Below are 19,949 nucleotides of genomic sequence, written 5' to 3'. Positions count from 1 at the left end.
ACATATCAGACATAAGACAATAACACCATGCTGGGTTGCCAGGTTGTGGGAATTCCAGCATGAAAGAAGTACTTAAATTCATCAGGGAGTCCCCTCCAATCTGCAGTCTGTCTGTTAATAAGTGTTTCTCAGTTTGTAATAAGACATTAGCAAAAGTCACCTGTAAATGTTAATAATCCATTAATAATCCAGACTCGATTCTCCATCAACTGTGTAAATATCAATATTTAAAAGGATTTTGGTCAAGATGCCCTGTGGCCCTTTTCCAGAACATATGTCAAACAGTTCATTGGAGAGGTCTCCCTTATGAATTAAACAGCAAGCTATCAGGTGTTTACCCTCATTCAAGTCAATGAGGGTGGGCTGAAACAGCCACACCTCTCTGTGTAATACAATACAGTTCAACAGCAGTTGAATCAACACCTCTTTAACAGTTTCAGCAAAAACTGAACATTATCACTGTTTTATAAGATTGCTTAAGTTTTAGAAAGATGTTAAAAAAATAAAAAAACAAGTAAAAGTACACTTAACTTTTTACACTCACATTTTTCTAATATTGATTCTGAATTCATGTAGTGCTTCTAATACTTTTTTTTTTTGCAAACTGCCTCACCTCAATTGATCCCTTCATAATTGCAAGTAGACTGAAGGAGGAAGCCTATGGTGTGGGCTTCTGGGATCACTAACATTGCATCAGAGAGTAAAAGAGCCGGACAGGAAATGAGACAAAACAATGAAAACCTTTGGAACGATAGATTTTTTTAATACATATTGTCCAGCCTATAGGTCCTTGCAAACCTATGGTCATATCACTTTTGTTTTCTTTCACAAAATAAGAGAGAGAAAAAAAAAATCAGGCAATCAACTATTCATTAGGCAGTATTGCTGATAACTGACACACACTGTCGCTGAAGTCTCTGAAGCTGCACTGGATGAAAAGCTCTTACAGTAAATGAAAACTCTCTGCACTTAATTTCCTGTAGCCTCTCTCAAAATACTTTCTTTAAAACAACCCTCTAATAACAAATGACAAATGTCCTGAATTTCCACATTTGTTTCTTTACATTAGCACCAAATCTACATGAATCTCACTCCTAATACTAACAGTTAATCTTAACAACTTTATGAGTATGTTGTATTTAATACCGTTTCAAGTTTATTGTTCTCATTCTTTTTTCTACAAGTGTAACATCAAAAAAAAACTCTTGGTACAATGTTAAAGTAAAGTTGATGTACAAAATTACTGAAATTAGCAACATATACGCACATTTTTTTTAAGCATATAATGATGTTAGGTCATTTGCTAAATACACAGTGCAAGCAGCGTTATATTTTTGTTTGCGAGTACAACATCAGTTCTATGTAGGTAGCATTACTGCACACAAGCTCTATCTATCTAAAGCAGCACTGATTTCCAAGGAGGCAAACTACTGTACTTCACATTCAAATGCAGTTTTCAAGTAGAATCATAAACACCCAATGGAAACAACACAGAGCCAGCCAGAGTGACACGGACTGAGAAGATCTCAATCTTTACTGCGCACAGATTGTTCTGTTTGGGGATGAGAGCATCATGAGATCACTTTGTACTATTTTCCCTACTGACTTACTTTCAGCCAAACACATTTGGCTGTATTTGGCCCACACAGACTTACTGTAGACCATTACTGACAATATCAGCCATTGTAAGGGGAAGGGAGATTTAAACTAATTGTGTTTAAAAAAAAAAAAAAGATTATAATGGCTGTGAATAATGATTTGCAGTATCGTGGCCGAAAGAATATGATTTATAATGTTCATTGCACCACTTCATAGAAGTAACATGGATAGAAAATATACAAACTATGGTTAACTGTACTCAGCTCTTCATGTTACACTTACAAAATCAATATATTCAATCAATATATATTCTTCTAATGCATGTTCAGCAGAAAAGAAAATGGGATTTGAATGAAGACTAGATACAAAGAACTTACTGAAACACCAATAACAATAATAATTGATACTCATAATAAAATATTAAACTTCATTTACTTAATTACTGAAAACTGAATTAAAATAGTGCAGTGTTTGTATCAGATGTGGTATGGCTTAGTGAAATTTTAATTTCAATTTTGAATGCCGCTGTACCTCAAGATTTTTGCCGTGTCTATTTTTTTTTTTATAAACAGCACAAGTGTAAATTTAATAGCTGTTGATTTGTAACACATTGAGACGGGTCAGCATCTAAAGAGTGGGAAGATATCTTTGGCACTAAACCTCAGAACTGCTTTTAAAATATTAAACATTCCAACTTAGTTTACCTTTGTTTGTCCAATGAAGGCTGACGGAGAATTTCTTTTATTCTAATAAATAACGTTTGAATAATGAATAAAATTAGCTTGAATACATTTAATATATGAACTAGAAAGTATGGATTAACTGATATAGTTTTCATCATCACTGACCTAAACTGACTTTGCCTTCAACAGACCGCTGTAAATTATCTGCATGTGCAAAACGGAGTAGTAATTTAATCTCCTCTTCAAAAACCAGAAGCGCCACAACACCCACAGTTTCCCACATACACCCCCCACACTGAGGGGTGTACAGCAACACCACTGTGGCTTCTTTTGAATTGGTCTTCTACAACAACGCAAAATAAACCTGTTCACTTCAGCCTTTGAGTCACATTGGCCAAGGCAACAGCAAATGCCTGCACTGCTGAGAAAGGATACTGGAAATCCAAGATATAGGCGTTCCCATCTATTCGCCCGAACTGCATCACCTACACAAGACAGAGAAGAAGCAAACATTTCAGAAAGCACTTAACAACCAACACATCCACAATTTGAATTGATTAACCTATGGCTGCAACTAATGAATATTTGTATTACATCAATCTGCTAAATATGTATTTTCTCGAGTTTTATCAAATGTCATAAAATAGTGAAAAAATTTTAAAGTGAGATATTTAAATTCTATTACATTTCTTATCTCATTACCTGTCTACCATCCAGCTCTATCTGAAAGTTCTTTGCTGACTCCTGGGTGACTCGCCCTCCAAAGTCCAGCTGGTAAACCTGCGTGGCTTCATTCCACAAAGGCTGTTTATTGGCCATAACATAGACAAATCCCTGGCTGCCTAAACTGCGGTCCTCTCTTTCGTTTGCCTTGCGACATTTAATCTCCTCCAGCTCACTGGCCATACGCAGGCTGCGCTTGTTCTTCCAGCTCTTCTTACTGCTCTGGTTCTGGTTCATGAGCTCATCGCCACTAATAAACAGCTCTGGCTCACTCTCTGAGCTATCCTGGAACTCATTCGTGGTCCTGCTCATCTTCTTGGTTTTATTGAGCTGCTCTCTCTGGCCCTTGGGCTTCTTCTTCTCTCTGCTGCCGAGCCTTGGGCTGGAAATGAGCGTGTTGAAGTCAGAGAGCGCTCGCCCTTCCTTTCTGGATTTGCCCTCAGAGACGTTGGGCATGTTGGCCTCCTCGGCTCTGCTGTCCAGCCTTTTACGGCTCTTCTTGTTGAAGCGGTCTGACTCCTGTGGCACTGGGCTTTCATTTAGGGATGATGGCTCTAGAAAGTTGTTTGCAGACTCTGTCAGATCCTCTGTGGCACTTTTGGACGGTGGTAGCTCAGTAGGTGGAGGAGGAGGGGGGAGAGGGGGTGGTGGAGGCGGTGCAGTCGGGGGAGGTGGGGAGAGAATCGGCTTCTCTAAAATCTGATGAGTTTTGGTAGGGAGGGGAGGGGCTGGAGGGTCCTGCATGGGTGGTGGTGGGCAGGGGTAAGGGTTCCAGGGGTGAAGGTTAACAGGGTGCAGCTGGAGGCCGGCACACGAGCTGGCTCCAGGATACATCGGCGGGAGAGGGCAGCAAGCCAAGTTAGCAAGGTTCGGAGGATAACCCGGTGGCAAGACCAAATTGGCATCCTGCTGAGCAAAGGGGACTGGAGCAACCACTTCGTTTGGAGAGCATTGCGGTGGAGGGTTCTGTATGGTCTGAAGCGGGGGTCCGCCGTGACCCACACCTGGAGGAAAAGGTGAGAGGGATATCTGGTAACCTGATGGGAAAGTAAGAGTGCTCGTGCTCGGACTGGTTGGCGGTTTAGTTGTGAGGACAAAAGGAAGCCGGGTCATGTCCAAGTGCTGAGCTTGACTGATGATGAGCGGCGGGGGTTTATGAGGTCCTGGTGGGGGAGCTAACATTGTTTGCTCTGGGGTGAGCCAGAACTCCTCTGTAGTGGAGGTGTCCCACTGGTAAGGCGGAGGGCGTTTAACCGTCAAACTGACGTCGCCGAGAGTCAGCTGACGTACAGATTTTTCAAGGTGACACTGCTGATTTAAAGTCTCATCTTCAGTGAAGGCAGAGTTAACATACACTGTTCTGTCCCGGCTGTTGTCGACAGCACCCAGCAGACTGTAGGATGACTGGGAGGCCAGGGGTGAGGCACTTTTGGAGTGCACAATAATTGTACTGTGATGTGCACCTTTTCCTGGTGGGAAGTCCTGCCTCACCACCGTGCCACCTGCAATACCACTACTAGTGGTTCCACCTCCAGAGACACTGACACTGGTGCTGCTGCTGTTGCTGCTGCACTGTGTGCATGTGTACAATGCAGTGGGCACCCTCTGCTGGTAGGTAAGAGCTAATGCACTGTTCATTTTAACCTTGGTGGGAAGGGTTCTTGAGTTTTCCATCATCTGTGGCACTTTAAGTCCCACATCCCTCCGGTCACGACGTAGAGTGGCATGGATCAGACTGCTATCGATTCTCTGGGGAGGAGGAAGTGTGGCAGTTACCTGATTGGCCGGATCAGGGTAAGGAGGAGGGTCTCCACTTGGTATGGAGTATCGAGGGACAGAGAGACGACTAAGTGTTGCCGAGCTGTACGGAAGCTGGATTTTTTTATTCTCAGAGGAGGTGACTTTGAGTGTGGCCGAGCCGCCGATGCCATGCACGGTGTACGTATTTTGGTTGCGAATGAGGCGCCTGCGTGGCCGGCAAACCTCCTCCACATTGCCACTGCTGTCAAAGGTCGTGATCCTTTCATACCCCAAAGGTGTCGGGTACTGTAAGGTGACAGGGTGAAGCAGGAAGTCATCCTTCTTCAGACAGGAATCAGGTGCCAGGACACTAGGGCTGTCGCAGTTCGTGACAAGAGTCTGAGGTGTAGCGGCGGCTGTAGCTGCAGCTGCTGCTGCAGCTGCAGACACTACAGTGCCCGGATATGGAGGAGGAGGATTCACCTTCCTCATCTGAATCTCCACAGACCCGTCAGTGTCATTGAAGGACGGGGGTAAAGTCCGCGGCAGACTTGGCTTCAGAGTGTGTCCATGCTCGCCCCTGTCCAGCCCAGGCTCAGTGGAAGGAGGAGGCATTTGGGGCAGAAGATGTAGCTGTTGTAAGGAAATGGTCGGGTAGCCAGATGGAGGAGGAGGCAGCGACATCTGCATCTTCAGCTGCTGCTGCATCTGCTGGTGTTGCCTCTGCATCTGCTGATGTTGCTGCTGGATCTGTTGGTGCTGCTGCTGGAGCTGCTGCTGCTGCTGCCTCATCTCCTGAATCTGTTGCCGGATTTGCTGTTGCTGTTGCTGCATCTGCTGCTGCTGCTGCTGCATCTGTTCATGCTGCAGCTGCATCTGTTGCTGCTGCTGTTGGATTTGCTGTTGGTGATGGAATTGTTGGCTCGTCGCTACTTGTTGAGTTTGTTGCATTTGTTGGTGTTGCTGGACCTGGTGTTGTTGGTGTTGTTGCTGCTGTTGATGGAGCGTCTGCTGGTGGTGCAGTTGCTGTAGCTGTTGATGTTGCTGCTGTAATTGCTGTTGCAGTTGCTGCTGCTGCTGCTGCTGCTGCTGCTGCTGCTGCTGCTGCGATTGCGATGGATGGTGGTGCTGCTGCTGCTGCTGCTGCTGCTGCTGCTGCTGCTGTTGTTGTTGATGATGATGCATTTTCTGTTGCTGCTGTGTCTGCATCTGTTGTGACTGTTTCGACTGTTGTTGGCGAGGCTGCTGCGAATGAGACCGCTGCGGGTGAGGCTGCGGTGGGAGATGGTGAGGTGGAGGTGGGGGTGGGAGAGTACCAGGAAGAAGAGGACCCATCTCCAGCCCATTGAAGATCACCTGACCAGGGTTTGAGTATCTAGTTGGCACTGGGTACGGTGTTGCAACTGCATCCTGGCCATGATCGGTGACAGGGACAGAAGCTGCTGCTGCTGCAGCCGCTGCTGCTGCAGTGGCTGTAGGGTTGGTCAGGACGTCAAGCTGAATATTCTGATTGGCCAGAAGAGACTGAACCAGGCCAATACTCTGAGTCGGGGACATGGCCTGAGCCGGGCTGTGGATGGGAGCAATGGGAATGTTGACCGTACAGGGAGGATTGTCTCCTGCCACTCCAGACGGCCCCATCACTTTATAAAAAACACAGAGGAAAACTATGTAGGTGACGTTTAGCATATAAAAATGTAGAATACAGTGAGTCAGTGAAAACACATCTACAGACGTTTCCTTCAATCTGAGAATATGATGCTTTTATTCATTCACACCTGGTAAGTCGTCCTCATCCTCACTGAACACATTGGGGTTGAACACAGGCAGGCTCATGAAGTCATGAGAAATCTTTCGCACTTCTGGAAGGTAGATCGTCATCTGCCTCGGTTGTAGATGAAGTAAACTGGTCTTATAGATAACTGCAAAATAAGAAAGTTATGGTGACTGGTCAATCTGACAGAAAAGTCGCTGTGATGTGTATGTTTGTGTTTTTTTTTTTTACACCTACCTGCACCAAGATTAGCAGGGAGGAACGAAGCAAGTCCAACAATTTTGAACTTTGTTCCCCAAATGTTGGACGTGACTTGAGCGAGGTAGTTGTGCTATGAAACAAAATAGAAGACATGAATAAAAATGAAAAAATGTGAATTATCAACATGAGCTTAACAGAAAATGGTATTAACATCATAAAAGTATCTGTTTTTGTTTGTTTTGACATTAAAAAAGTAAAATATAGATAAATATTTTAGGAGCACATACATCACCATATGTCACTAAATGATTCATCATTTACCTGAAAATCTTCTGACACTACAGTTACTTATTAATACATTATAATCTTATTATGAAAAATGATATTATTTTGACAGATATGACAAAATGCTAATGCAGGTACTATGGTCAGTGTTTCCAGTATATCATACCTCTGTGATCCCATCCATAGAAAACTCCCGACGTGTCAGACTGGGAGATCGAACTGGAGGCTTCTTTGTCGGTAACCGTGGCGACCGTTGGCCTTCCTGATTGGCGCGCGAGAGTTTGGGAGATTTTCTCGATTCCATGTTCATCCTTTGATACGAATAGGTAATTTTTTTTTAAATGAACTTTTCCCTAGAAATATTAGCATTAGCATGGTGAAACAAATGCAATAAAATATCTGCAAACAGCTCTGTGGCTCAGGCCTGTAATGTGGGAAAAAGAAACAAAAAGCTCTGACATGTAGAGTTTAGGTGACCTGTTTCCTCGGGATAACTTTGGTGACTTCTTCCCGACCCACTCATCGCTCAACTCAATGTCACTGGAGTCAGAGCAGTTGCAGCTGTCAGTGTAGGAGATCATGGGATTCACACAGACCTCCTCTGGAAAAAAGAAACAGAAAACAGTAAAGGTGAGTCGTCATACATACCAACATATACCAACATGGCAGTGAACCGCCACATGGGAAAGAACATTATCTATTAAAAGCAAGTAAACGTTTGCTGGGACCACAGGCCTAATGCAACCCCAGCGCAGCCAGGTCATGACACAAGACTATTCCTGCGTCACGCCTCGGACCATGTTACATCAGAGACGAACACTCATCACCAGCGTCTGTATTTGTTCTTACTCAAGGTGATCGACGTTCACACAGCAGGATTGTGTTGTTCTAAAATGGAGCGCAAGTTTAAAGAGATGAACCAGGCAACAGATTTAATTTCAAGGATGACAAGGAACATGATGTCTACTGGTTTTCTCTAATTGCTTCACCTGCGCACACGATCAGTATTTCAAAAGCTCATAATCATTTTCATCTCTGTTAAAGAGCGTTTTGGCAAATATACAGACTCGCTATCTTGTTGAGAGCTAGATGGGAAGATTGATCCCACTCTCATGTCTGTGCTCTAGCTATTTAGTTAGCCTAGCTTCCATAATGTTAAAAGCAAGATGAAAGAAGTTCTAATCCTGTGCCCCGTGTTAATGGCTAAGTTATCTCTCGCTTCCTGTTAAAACTCAAATATCCTTTTAAGTTTTTAATATATTGAAATCCGTCCCATCGTCACTAGCCCAGGCAGGAAATAGCCACAGTTCCAGACTAGTTTACCCTCCTGGCCACCAGTCTTTATGCTAAGCTAATCTGCTCACCTCCTCTTGCTTCATATTTAGTGTACAGACATGTGAGAGAAACAAAATGTCAAAGTCTTGACACTTTCAGTTCTATGTGCTGAGGCTTTGATCAAATTTAACATCAGTTCACTCAGATAATAATTCAGAGTCAGGGGTTAGGGTTAGTTGAGTATAACATAGGCAACATGGGTCCCTGGCCAGAATTGGGCTACTATATGCTATGCTCTTATATGCTTTTAATCAGAAGGCTACTAGGATGCACATTGGTAACTTCTTTCTACCAAAATAATAGGCCATATGAAAACGTAGAATAGGACGTGTGTGTTTTCTAGTTTGAGTAACAGCCCAAAGCCCACCTGCTTTGCTGTCTGTTTTTGGATCCATAATGACAAACTCGGGCCGCAGTTTGCTGATGCGCCTTCCCTTGAGAATAGGCACCAGCCCTCCTAAATATTCTAGGTAGAGAGTGTAACAGGGTCCGCCTGCCTCTGGGCTGTCCTCGGCTCGCTTCATGGTGCAGTGGAGCCTCTCATTCCCAGCTGTGGGATAGCTGACAAAGTCGCGGATGTTGTTGGGGTCAGGGATTGGGGGCTTGAACAAAGAGAGGAAAGGGCTGTAAGATTTCTGGACTCTCAAATGAAAACATGTCACTGTCAGCAGTTTCGCTGCAACAAAGTTGGTAAGAGGTTGTCTGTGATTGTTTCTATACAGTCATTAAGTAGAGATCAATGCACCTTGATGGTGGGTATGAAAGCAGTGGTGACGTAAGAGCAGAGCAGTGAGGGCATGTTAAGCTTTCCCACATCTTTCTCCTCTCGCAGGGCGCTGGCGATGCCCTGCTGGCATAAGAGTTGGAGGCTGGCCACCCTGTGCTCCACACGCACCACGTACAGCGCCGGTCCACAGGCGAGGAACAGCCGAGAGTCTCTGTGACCCCAACAGATGGTGGTGATGGGCCTCTGAAAAACAGCCATTCACAATAAAAGACTTCTTGCAGTTACCAACAAACACTTGGTTTTCAATTCTCAGAAAGGTGTTGCACTCGTTTCTCCAACTTTTGTTCATCTGTTCTGTTATTATTCACACTTTTATTTAAGGATCTTTTTTAAGGTTACCACCCATTAGTGAACAGATACAAACTGACTCATGTGGGTAACAATGTCAGTGTTCAAGCTGTGTAATATAGTAGATGATAAACAAGATTTTACTATTTACAGCATATTTGTCATCATCTATTTTTTATAATCAGTTTTATATTAATAATCTAATTGTCTTAATTAGCACTACATGCATAAAATAAGTAAGGTTTCCAAAAAGAAGGACTTCTGAAAAATTAAAATCCCACTTTGATTTCCTTTTACCATAAAGTTCAGTGCGATGGAAATCAGATACTCAGAGAAACATCTACTGGATCCCCTCAATTTAAATGGGACCAACCTGAGCAGGTGTTTCTAAAGTGTAGATGTGTTCCCCTTGGACATTATAGAACTTAACAAGGGCGTTCCTCATGATGGATGCACATGCAGAGTCGGCAGAGAGCCCGTGTCTCTCCATGCCGGCCACAGCCAGCAGATCTCCCTGGGAGCACCACTGGGCCTCAACATCTGTGGAGTGACGTACAGAAAACACATATATGTCATGGGTCGTATGAGCAACACAACTGATGAGCATTCTTGTATTATCACAGTGACACATTCCTTTCCTTTTTTTTTTTACCTTTCAGCCCTGAGCGAATTATAGCCGGAGAAAGGTCATCATAGTTGTTCATTAAACTGATATCTCCTGATAAGAAGGTGACGGTTAACAAAGGCTTGACCCTCCGCACTTGGAAGAAAAAAAAAGAAAGAAAAACAAGTACATCATTTCCTCAGTCAACACAAGGTAGCAAGCTGGCATAAGAGCATGGGAGGAGGGGTGTGTGTGTGTGTGTGTGTGTTTGTACCTAAAGGCAGAATATTGTCATCAGAGTCTGTGTCACTCTCTGTACTGTCCTCGACCAGGAAGTCGGGGCAGTTCCAGGACATGCTAACGATCCCGTCGGACTCGTGTAACAGAACATGGGCGAGCATCCGTCCGTGACAGTCCATCACTATCACCTGACCATCTGCTGTACCAAACAAGACCTGAGGGGGCATTGCACATTAAACTTTAACAGATGACATGATGAATAAGCTCGGGAGCATCGTGTACTTGGCCTAAAATAGCTGCAGAAACAGAGCCCATTATATGATTTAATCTTGGATTTAGGGGCAGCGTTCAAAGCAAGGGAAAATGATCTAACTGCAGACGTCACTTCTCTCATTAAAAGATATTTTTATGTTTTATGAGGAAAAATAAAGGTTAAACAATTCAATAATTTTCATGTAAATTCAGCCAGGTGACGTGTACCTGCTGATCGTCAGGTGTCCAGATGCCACAGGTGATTTGACTCTCCAGGTTAATCTCCGAGGACCAGTGTCTTTGTCCGCTAACCGAGCCAACCAACACAAAGCCGTCCCTGTACGCGATGAGGGCTTGAGTGCCATCATGTGACCAAGTGAAGTCACTCACCTGGAGGGAAAAAAACGGTCACCTTGACATTTGCGTATGTCAAAATTACAGCCTTTAGTCTTTCTGGTCTGGTTTTTTTCTTGTCTTGTATTTTATTTCATTTTTAAACAGGATACGTGAATATGCCTTTGCATCAATTCTAAATCTTTATTCCCAGGGCTGTCGTTGCTCACCTGGGCTCCTCTGTCGTTCACTAACTCCACAGACCATCGTCCTTCGTACTGGATCCACACAAAAATACCTCCTTCCATATCACAGGTGGCCAGCTTCTGAAAGGGCTCATTCCAACGCACCAAGACGACCTACAAAGGCCCAAAACACTGACTGTTACTATTTTTCACAAGCACAGGTGGCCGTCTGCACAGAGGAGCATTTATGATTCATATCCAGCGTGAGCATAATGCTAAAAAAGCATTTTAGGCCAAATGTTTTTTTTTTTTTTTTTTTTTTAAATGCAATGCAGCTGGAAGGACAGTCAGCATAGAGAGAGAGAGAGAGAGAGAGAGAGAGAGAGAGAGAGAGAGAGAGAGAGAGAGAGAGAGAGAGAGAGAGAGAGAGAGAAATGAATCATTTCAACCCAGCAGTAAATATGTTCTAATAATAATAACAGTAGCAGACGATGATGCACATACACACACCGTCACTTTCTCTCTCTCTCTATATATATATATATATATATATATATATATACATATAGCACTTTGATGCACAGATGCAAATATGGGCATAAACCTCCTGTTATATGAACCAGTAAACTGGATGCATTTGATGATATACAGATAACATGTTCTCATTCCTCTCACCTAGTTTAAGTTGCATACAGATTTTTATACTACACTTTCATACTGCATACATATTTGATTTTTATTTCCCATTTTATTACTACTTTCATAATAATAATTAATTCATTATAATTAATTATTGTAATGGATGAAATTCTATTTAACCTTTTTTTGCTTTATATGTTTTTTTATTTTATTTATCCTGGTACTATACGCCACTGCAGCACTTCAGTTTCCCTACAGATATCATTAAAGTTTCATCTCATTTGGTCTTATCATCAAAGATAGTGAATATCATAAATATGTTTCAGTTTTGTTTGTTTCATTTTTTTTTTGTCAGATTACTTTTTACGTATTTAAAACTTGCAGTAAAGACAGTGGAGCGAGTGATAATGCGGAAGTGAAGACCACACCTCGCTGTTGTGTCCTCGCAGGTTAAAATTGATTCTCTGAGGTGTACTTCTGTCCCTCCTGCAGTGACACGATGTAAACGTCACCCCAACAACTCCTCTCCCGTTCCCCGTGGCGAGCCAGCCCTCCTCATAGTACCGTCTCCGACACACCGGCTTGTCCTTCTCGCTCTTGGGGACCCGGCCTTTCCACGAGAGGCAGAGGATGTTGGAGTCGCTGCAGAGGATGGGACCGTGTTCCACGGCAGCCAACATCCCTACTGAGTGACCAGGCTGTGGTGGGCAAAGCAGAGGAAGAGGCAGGGTTGAAGCTGCTGCGTACACCTCGGTTGACCTTATAATTAAACTGGATAATGTACATTTTCAGTTTGTGTCAGTCTGTGACCCTACTTTTACTTAAAACTGGCTTTTCAGTGATGCTCAGGACATTTTGGGATGTACACCGCTGGCTGTTGTCATGGTCAGCAGGAAGCTGGGCTGTGGTTACTCAGGTGGGGAATCCATTAGCGACAACGGGGAATAACATCATGAGAAGAAGTACAGTGAAGCAAAACATGAAATAGTTGAGACTGAAAGTTCATTCTTGACTTGAGATCACATCATCTCCCTCGGCTGAGGAAGATCATGTGATACGATCCTAAGCTCCAGAACAGCTACTAAATGGACCTGGTGGTGAGATTGTTTGGTCAAATATCTTAAAGGTCAAGAATGAACTTTAATCTCATGTTTCAAGCCGGTATGGATGAGAAATCAGTGCTCTGAAAAAAATTGGCTTTAAACATCTACAGTTTCAGGACAACTGGGCAAACTCTAACTACTAATGAAGATCATGTGATACGATTGAAAGCTCCGGAGCTACAATAACAAATGGTAACCTAGATATTGATCATGTTCTGTGATCTCAGTATGTTTGTGCAGTTCTGTTCTATGGTATTCCAGATTTTTATAATTTTACTTAATTGATTATATTTTAGAGATTTAATTGTTGGTTGCATTACTATAAATACCTTCTCTGTCTTTTCTGTTATTCGTATGTTAACTTCTTGATTTGTCCTCATACTATTTTCTGCTGCAGCTACCTTATGGTGACACTGTTCTCTCAACAGATGACTGGTTACCTAGACATGGCCATGGCTACTCAAGTGGGGCGGGTCTAGCATTAACACCTTTGGTCTAAAGGTGAAAAGCTGAATGTTAGAGAGAAAACCCAACGTGACAAAGCACTTACCAATGACTTTGGATAGTACAGTGCATATCTACATATATACCTATCTTGGTTTGTTTCTGGATGTCATAGGCTAACATCTTAATTCACAAACTAGTGGCTGAAACTCTGGGGCTCATGGGTTCTTTGTTTCAGATGTTCCATCCTAATGAGTTTCATTTAAGCGAACAGACCAGTACATGAGTATGAGTGAATCACTAAACGTGCCCTTAACACCAGTGAAATCACCATGGCGGCAGCTCATAGTGTTCTAGCTGTTGTTCTATTATTCGCTGTCCATGGAGCTGCTCCAGGATTTGTCTGTACATGACATCACCGCTACTGTCTGCCTGTCGTTTCTTCACATTCGTAAACCAAAACCGAGAGTGTTTCTCTATTGAAATACGTGAATTCTATTTTAGGCTTAAGCTTATGTTTGATGTTAAGTGTCTGATAAAATACTCTTTCCCCAGGACTGGCTTTGTTCATTGAGATAAGTTATTTCTGGGATTGGGTTTTATTATTTCCAGCCTTGTCCTACCCACTGACACAGCATTGACACTGTGTCAAAAGAAAAATGTCTCACATATAAATACCGAAGTAGAATCAGCTCAATTTTCCATTTCATTGGTTTACAAACATTTACTGTGAGCGTGTATCCATTTACAAGGCGAACCTTTTAAACCTTAAACATACAGTTTTGCCCTTTTATTTCCCCTTAAGTAGCTTTAAGATTGTAAAAAAAACATTGTGTTCCCCTGTCTGAGAGTATAACGTATTCCCTGTCTTTTTATTCGATGTCTTTATTGGAGCTACTTGACGTTTACACTGAATATTCAACATGTCTTGTGCATCTTTTTCTTTTTGAATTTGGATTTCATCTACAATCTAAAATCAAATTGTGTGAGTCAAAAGCATGAGTTTATTATGGCTGACAAGTGGATCATGTAGCACGTAACCATCTCTTATGAAAATGGCCAAGTCACCTGGAAAATGACAATAATATTAGTCTGTGATATGACAGCAAATCAACATACCTCATAGTTCCTGGACATGTTGAGTCAAAATTCCTCCATTGAAGGTGTCCATATTTCCATTCAGATGCTGCACTGAAGGGTAATGGCTGCTGTGCTCTTGGTACTTACTATACAATCTATGGGGAAGTAAAATGCATCATACAGCCAGATGTTGTCCAGCTCGACACTCAAGCATTTAAATCAAGCAGCTCTGCACTTCAGAGTTTGCCATGAAATGATGTGAGGCTTCTTTGATGCCAGCGGCCCATCCCATGTCTCCCTGATGTGGCTTTGGAGAGAGTTGTGCAATCCTGTTGCAAATGGAAAAAACAAAGACGCATAAAAACACGGTTATTCAACAAGTAAGGCAATCTAAAGGAGAGAGAGAGAGAGAGGTGGCTCTTGCTTAAAATAGCCGCGTTGTCATTCAGTGCATCAACCTTGAAATTCACAGTTTTTCTCAGTCTCTATGCAACAGCAACACTGCATTGGAGATCAGGGCACTCGCAGTCTCCATGGGTACTGATACTGTCCGATCTTCCTATTTTACGTCAAACACCAGAGCAGCCGGGCGAGGATGTGAACTCAAACATTACAATTTTCTTTTTACATGAAACACACCTTTGACACATCCTAATGTAGCTGATGATCACTACAAGTGTAAAATCACAATCAAAGAGGCGATTAAAAACAAAAACAAAAAAAAAAATGTCCTCTTGAGTTGAATACAGGTTCACAGCATTCGTTTAAAGTCGAAGTAAAAGAGCCGTCATCTCGCCTGTGAAGCTCTCTCACTACATTATACATCACATCAACTGAATCTCTCATTCAAAGGCGTCTTACGTCTGACCGCATGCAGCAATCTGAATGAGCCAGTGCCGAGAGCGGTGAACTGCGGTGGAAAATAAAGAAGTGCTTTCATCAAAGAGGCTTCACGGACAAACATTATGCAGTTTTACGTACCTGACGGAGCTATATTAAGGTGTTAATCCAGAGGCAGTCGGCGCACGGTGCGGTCGTGTTGCCAGGCACTTTTCCGCTGGCGCACTTTGGGGTTGTGGCTTTAAAGCGGGTTGCCATGAGGCAGGTAGCACGGAAAATAGACTTCAAGTGTGGATCAGATGAGAGCACTAACACAACTAATAAACCTGTCAACACTCACCGAAGGTAAGTAAGTAAGTACAGTTCAACTAAATTTGCATACGTTCTCATATGGAGTCTGGGAGACAGCTTTGTATAATCAATACTAGATTTATTGCTACACCTCAAAAGGGGGGTTTCTTTCATAATGGCAACCTCTCACGACTCACCCCATCTTTGTAATGTAAGTACAAGTGACATTCTTGACACCAGACCTTGATGTGATGAATGTGCTGTAACCGACTGTCCCACCCTCCTGCCACAGTGTTAAATATCATTGATAAGGTAACTGATTTTTTATCGCCTTTCTCCTCCGTTTCACCTTTAAATATCCTGTGACTGCACTAGATTCACTTGCTTTAAATAAATAAATTAACTGATTTTCTAGGAAGTGTTTCGTTGTTGCACAAAAGCACAAACACTGGAATAAAATCACGATCAAATCTTTATTGTGATATTAGATCATTTTAAATATCTGGCACACAGTGTTTCCCTCATTTTTGATCGTTTTCTTCCTAAAAGGCCAAAAATTTGCTTGTCAAAGAATTTGTATCTGTTTTACATCATTGTAAATTGAATATTTTTGACATTGGGACAAAACAAAGACATTTAAAGTAGTCACCTTTGGCCCCAGGAAACAGGTAATCTTTGGTTATTTTGTGACATTCTATAGAGAAAAAAAGCAACTGATTAATTGAGAAAATGATATGCAAATATTTGATTAGTTAGACCCACCCTAACTCTATATCTCATAATATGATACTGAGCTGACACTACATGATTGTGTAAGAGTCTTATTCAGTTAAAGACACACTGCTGCTTTGGACTGAAAAGTGTCAGAAATGGTTTGATCACTCAAAACGCAAAAATAACTGTTCCTTATAAAGAGCAGAGCACAGCCACAAAGTCCACTGTAATCCCAGAATGCTCTCTCTCTCTCTCTCTCTTTTTCAGTTCTTGTTGTATTGACGCAGACAGTTTCAAGTGCAAGTCTCTTCAAATGCATGGATGACACTGTCGTATGCAGGAGGGGGAGTCTGTGAGGGGAGGAATCCTTTAAGTCCATTGCCCCCCAACCAGAAGGAATGTCTCTTGTTTGGCACGAGCGAGGCTGAATCTGACGAGGTCGAAGCTGCTGTGTCATCAGACATGCTGATCTGGGTGTCCTCTCCCATCTCCAGGCCGGCCCTGCTCCTCTTGGGCAGTGGCCGAAAGGTGGACGTCTCTGCGCCGGGCTTACTCCCCAGGGGGCCCACCGGCTCCAGAGAGGGCTGTCTGTAGACGCTTAGAAAAGTGCTTCTGTAGAGGCCCAGCTGGCCACTCATGGGGTTGTTTGATTGTGAAGTGCCAGATTTCTTTTTAGAGCGCCTGGTGATCCTGGCGGTGGCCCTGCGCCTGGAAGCCCAGGTCAACAGAACATATACCAAAGCACCCAGCAGCAGGCCCACAAGCACAGATAAACAGAAGGCTAGAATCATATCGCCTGCAAAGAAAAAAAATTAAAAAATCAATGCTGAGAGTCAGCTATGGGAAACGGTGAGGGATGAAAATAATGGTTGGAAATGTTTAGTAGAGTGTGAGGCCAGATGCATTGTGTTCTAAAAATGGGAAAGATTATTTCCCAGATGATGGATTCAGCTCCATTTCAAGTTTGAAATAAAATCTTATTTAGCATATACAAGAAGTGTACATCAGGTGAATAAAGTAGGTCTCACATGCACCAGATTTTCTTTTAGGAATTCTTGCTCTGCTGTATTGATTTATTATTGCTGGGTGCTGCTATACTGGGCTCGATGTTACATAAAATCTTACATCATACCTGCTGTGTGGGTTCACGGTCTATTTAATATCATTGTGCTGAAGCACACACTGACCATATCATCACTGTGACACATTAAATACAACTCTGGCTTTTATCATTTGATTTTCATTCTCTTCTGCACTTCAAGGCAAGTTTATATGTATCTTGTAGCACCTCTCAAAAACAAGGCAATTTCACACACTTCAAGATGTTTCAAGACATAAACAGACGTCAAGATGTTAAATGAAAGGAAAACGACGTAAGTAGGGTTTTAAAAGAATAAAATTAAATTGCAGATCTGAAACAAGCTTAATGGAATAAAACAAAGGGAAAAGGGGGGGGGCAGTTACAGTCCTAAATTTGACATAATAAAAGATGGTGGCAAACAAGTTTTAAGATGTGATATAAAAGAACAGGGAGTTGTTGCTTTGTTCCAAATATGTGGTGCATACTGATGGTTTTGAGCCTGGGGACATTAAGAAGAATGACCTAGACAACCTGAGTGGTCTGGATGGTTCATCACATTGCAGCAGATATACAGTATAGCAGAAATATATTATTCTGGCCCTAAACCTATTGAATGCTTTATTCAGAGCTCATTTCCTGATTCTCCGGTGCACTGAAGCTCACATATTTTCAGCCTGAACATCATGTGTGTCTCAGTACTCCTTAAAAAGTCAGTTTTGGTGATAAACCAGAATTTTTTTTTTATGTGAAAATATACAGTCATTTGTTGTATCAAACTGAACAACCATTAAATCTGCATTTCACAATACAACATGCTACTCTTACATGTTAGTGGCTACAGCTTTGTGAAACAGTTCCTATGTTTTCACAAGAAACAAATGCAGGTACACTCACCAAGATTGAATGATTTTAGTATTTCCAAAAGGGGATGTGTTTCATTATGTGCCATTATTCCACCAGAAGCTGGTGTTAGATTCCACACTGACTCCAAGCAGACGGATGAACACTAAGCTTTTTCCAAGACAGGCTTTTTGCTTTTTTTTTTTTCCCCCCTACAGTGTTTGCTATGGCGGAAACTTTGCTGTCATGCTTCCTTCCCTTTCTGGCTTTAAAATTAGCAAGTGCATTGCTTATCTGTGTGGGACACAACACTGGGAAACAGGGTTGTTTCCTTTTGCATCATTTCCTAAGGATCAATACTTTTTAACAATTGCCTTATTGGCACCACCTTTGTAAAGCACAGCATGTTATACATCTCCTTATGCAACAATTATGGTTACTACACATGTTCTTTATGTTAAACACAGGCTGTTAGTGTGACTGACTGTGAGGTTAAATTAAAAGAAACTAGAGCCATTAGAAATACAAGCCTTCCTCTGACGTAAAAAGTCTTGGCTGTGTCTCCAAGTGTCCGGACAAAGTTCTGGATAAACTAACCCATGAAAATCTAACTATCCACTAGAGAGTCTGCAGGTTATCAAGCTCTCAGTCTCAATGGGGATTTCCTTCAATTGTTGCTCTGTTCCCACTTCACTCCTGACCTCAGAGTTTTCAGGCTGATAACACAGACCAGCTTTCTGCAGCTCAACAGCCAACTGTTCTGTTTCTATAAAGTGACGTAAACACATTTTAATAAGACTGCACAAAAAACTGAAGGTTTATATGAGGTAACTTCCCTAGATGTTTAGTTAAGACGTTCATGTCACACAGACGTCCAGCAGGTGGCGTTCAAGTACTGCGATTTTGAGAACTTGCCAGCCTTTACGATCTGCATGAAATTACATGTAAAGTTTATTAGGGTTGCATTTGGGTTATTGAGGTTATCCAGTTGACAATTAAAGTGTGGGGAGTGGGTAACATGTTGGTTGTGGACATTTTAAACAGAAAACTGTGTTTGAAATTAGCCGGTGATCTTGAATAAAAACTGCTTTGCTCTATGCAATACTGTAATCATTATTCAGGACTGTGTCCACTGGTACAAATACATGTTTTTTATGTTTTAAATTATGACTTTTCCCCCTTCTGAATCTACATACTCAGAAGTTTGAACTATTAAAAATGTTTTGTGAATAAGCTCATGTGCCCCAAGTTCTCTTTTACAGATACCAACAGCATCCCATAATGTAATAATGGGTAATGGAAGTTTTCAGATACTTTACTTAAGTAGCAATACCACAGAGTAAAAACACAATCTTACAAGTAATAGTCTTGCATCATTAAAAGTATATATTCAAATCTAATATCTAATGCACATACACTGGAAAAAGATAATACAGTGAAGAATGACTCATCTGGTGTCAAACCGTAAAACCTCTCATTGATTCTGGACTAGAATAGAGTAGAATTCAAGAAAGTGATTGAACTTTTTTTGTGGGGAAAACCACATCATCAGTGAATTTTTATACGTCTCAAACCATTTCTGGAGGGGGGTCTGTCTGAAGGAAAAGTCAGGTGCCCATATAAACAATGGAAAAGTTTCCTTGCTGTAATGATTCCTCCTGGAAATGCACTTCCATTGTGAGTGATGGGTGGCAAAATCCACAGTCCTCATTCTGTGCTAAAACGTATTCTAAAGTTTATATAGCCTTTACAGGCCTTCAAGAGTATGAGCGAGGCAAATCAAGTGTAGCATCTAGAATTTTTTGACACTTGAGTGCCTTTATAATTTTGTATTAAAGACTGTAAATTTGGAAGATATCCACTAACTACTGAAGCCTTATGCTGGAAT

At 42.0% G+C, this 19,949-nt stretch overlaps 2 protein-coding genes across 5 annotated transcripts; both read right to left on the bottom strand.

Annotated features, from left to right (window-relative positions):
• Nucleotides 1-738: 738 nt before the first annotated feature.
• Nucleotides 739-15,420, bottom strand: tulp4b (TUB like protein 4b). 4 transcript variants are annotated; one of them, XM_056393489.1, is made up of 17 exons: nt 15,277-15,420; nt 14,335-14,624; nt 12,484-12,579; nt 12,097-12,366; nt 11,075-11,203; nt 10,740-10,901; nt 10,294-10,474; nt 10,068-10,175; nt 9,789-9,955; nt 9,086-9,310; nt 8,708-8,942; nt 7,483-7,606; nt 7,172-7,316; nt 6,757-6,850; nt 6,524-6,667; nt 2,985-6,388; nt 739-2,767 (listed from the first exon to the last, which is right to left on the bottom strand). In XM_056393489.1, the coding sequence occupies exons 4-17, from the start codon at nt 12,346-12,348 to the stop codon at nt 2,651-2,653; spliced, it is 5,487 nt and encodes a 1,828-aa protein (XP_056249464.1). In that variant the 5' UTR covers nt 12,349-12,366; nt 12,484-12,579; nt 14,335-14,624; nt 15,277-15,420; the 3' UTR covers nt 739-2,650. The 4 variants fall into 4 exon arrangements, with proteins under 4 accessions (XP_056249464.1, XP_056249465.1, XP_056249463.1 ...); XM_056393490.1 differs by having other exon boundaries at nt 12,484-12,570; XM_056393488.1 differs by lacking the exon at nt 12,484-12,579.
• Nucleotides 15,421-15,880: 460 nt separating this feature from the next.
• On the bottom strand, nt 15,881-19,225 carry myct1b (myc target 1b). Its single transcript, XM_056393492.1, has 2 exons — nt 18,116-19,225; nt 15,881-16,936 (listed from the first exon to the last, which is right to left on the bottom strand). The coding sequence occupies exons 1-2, from the start codon at nt 18,168-18,170 to the stop codon at nt 16,434-16,436; spliced, it is 558 nt and encodes a 185-aa protein (XP_056249467.1). The 5' UTR covers nt 18,171-19,225; the 3' UTR covers nt 15,881-16,433.
• Between the last annotated feature and the right edge of the window lie 724 nt (nt 19,226-19,949).

This window comes from Seriola aureovittata, chromosome 13 (genome assembly GCF_021018895.1).
Source record: "Seriola aureovittata isolate HTS-2021-v1 ecotype China chromosome 13, ASM2101889v1, whole genome shotgun sequence".
Classification (NCBI taxonomy): Eukaryota; Metazoa; Chordata; class Actinopteri; order Carangiformes; family Carangidae; genus Seriola; species Seriola aureovittata.
This window is presented reverse-complemented; position numbering and strand designations above follow the sequence as displayed.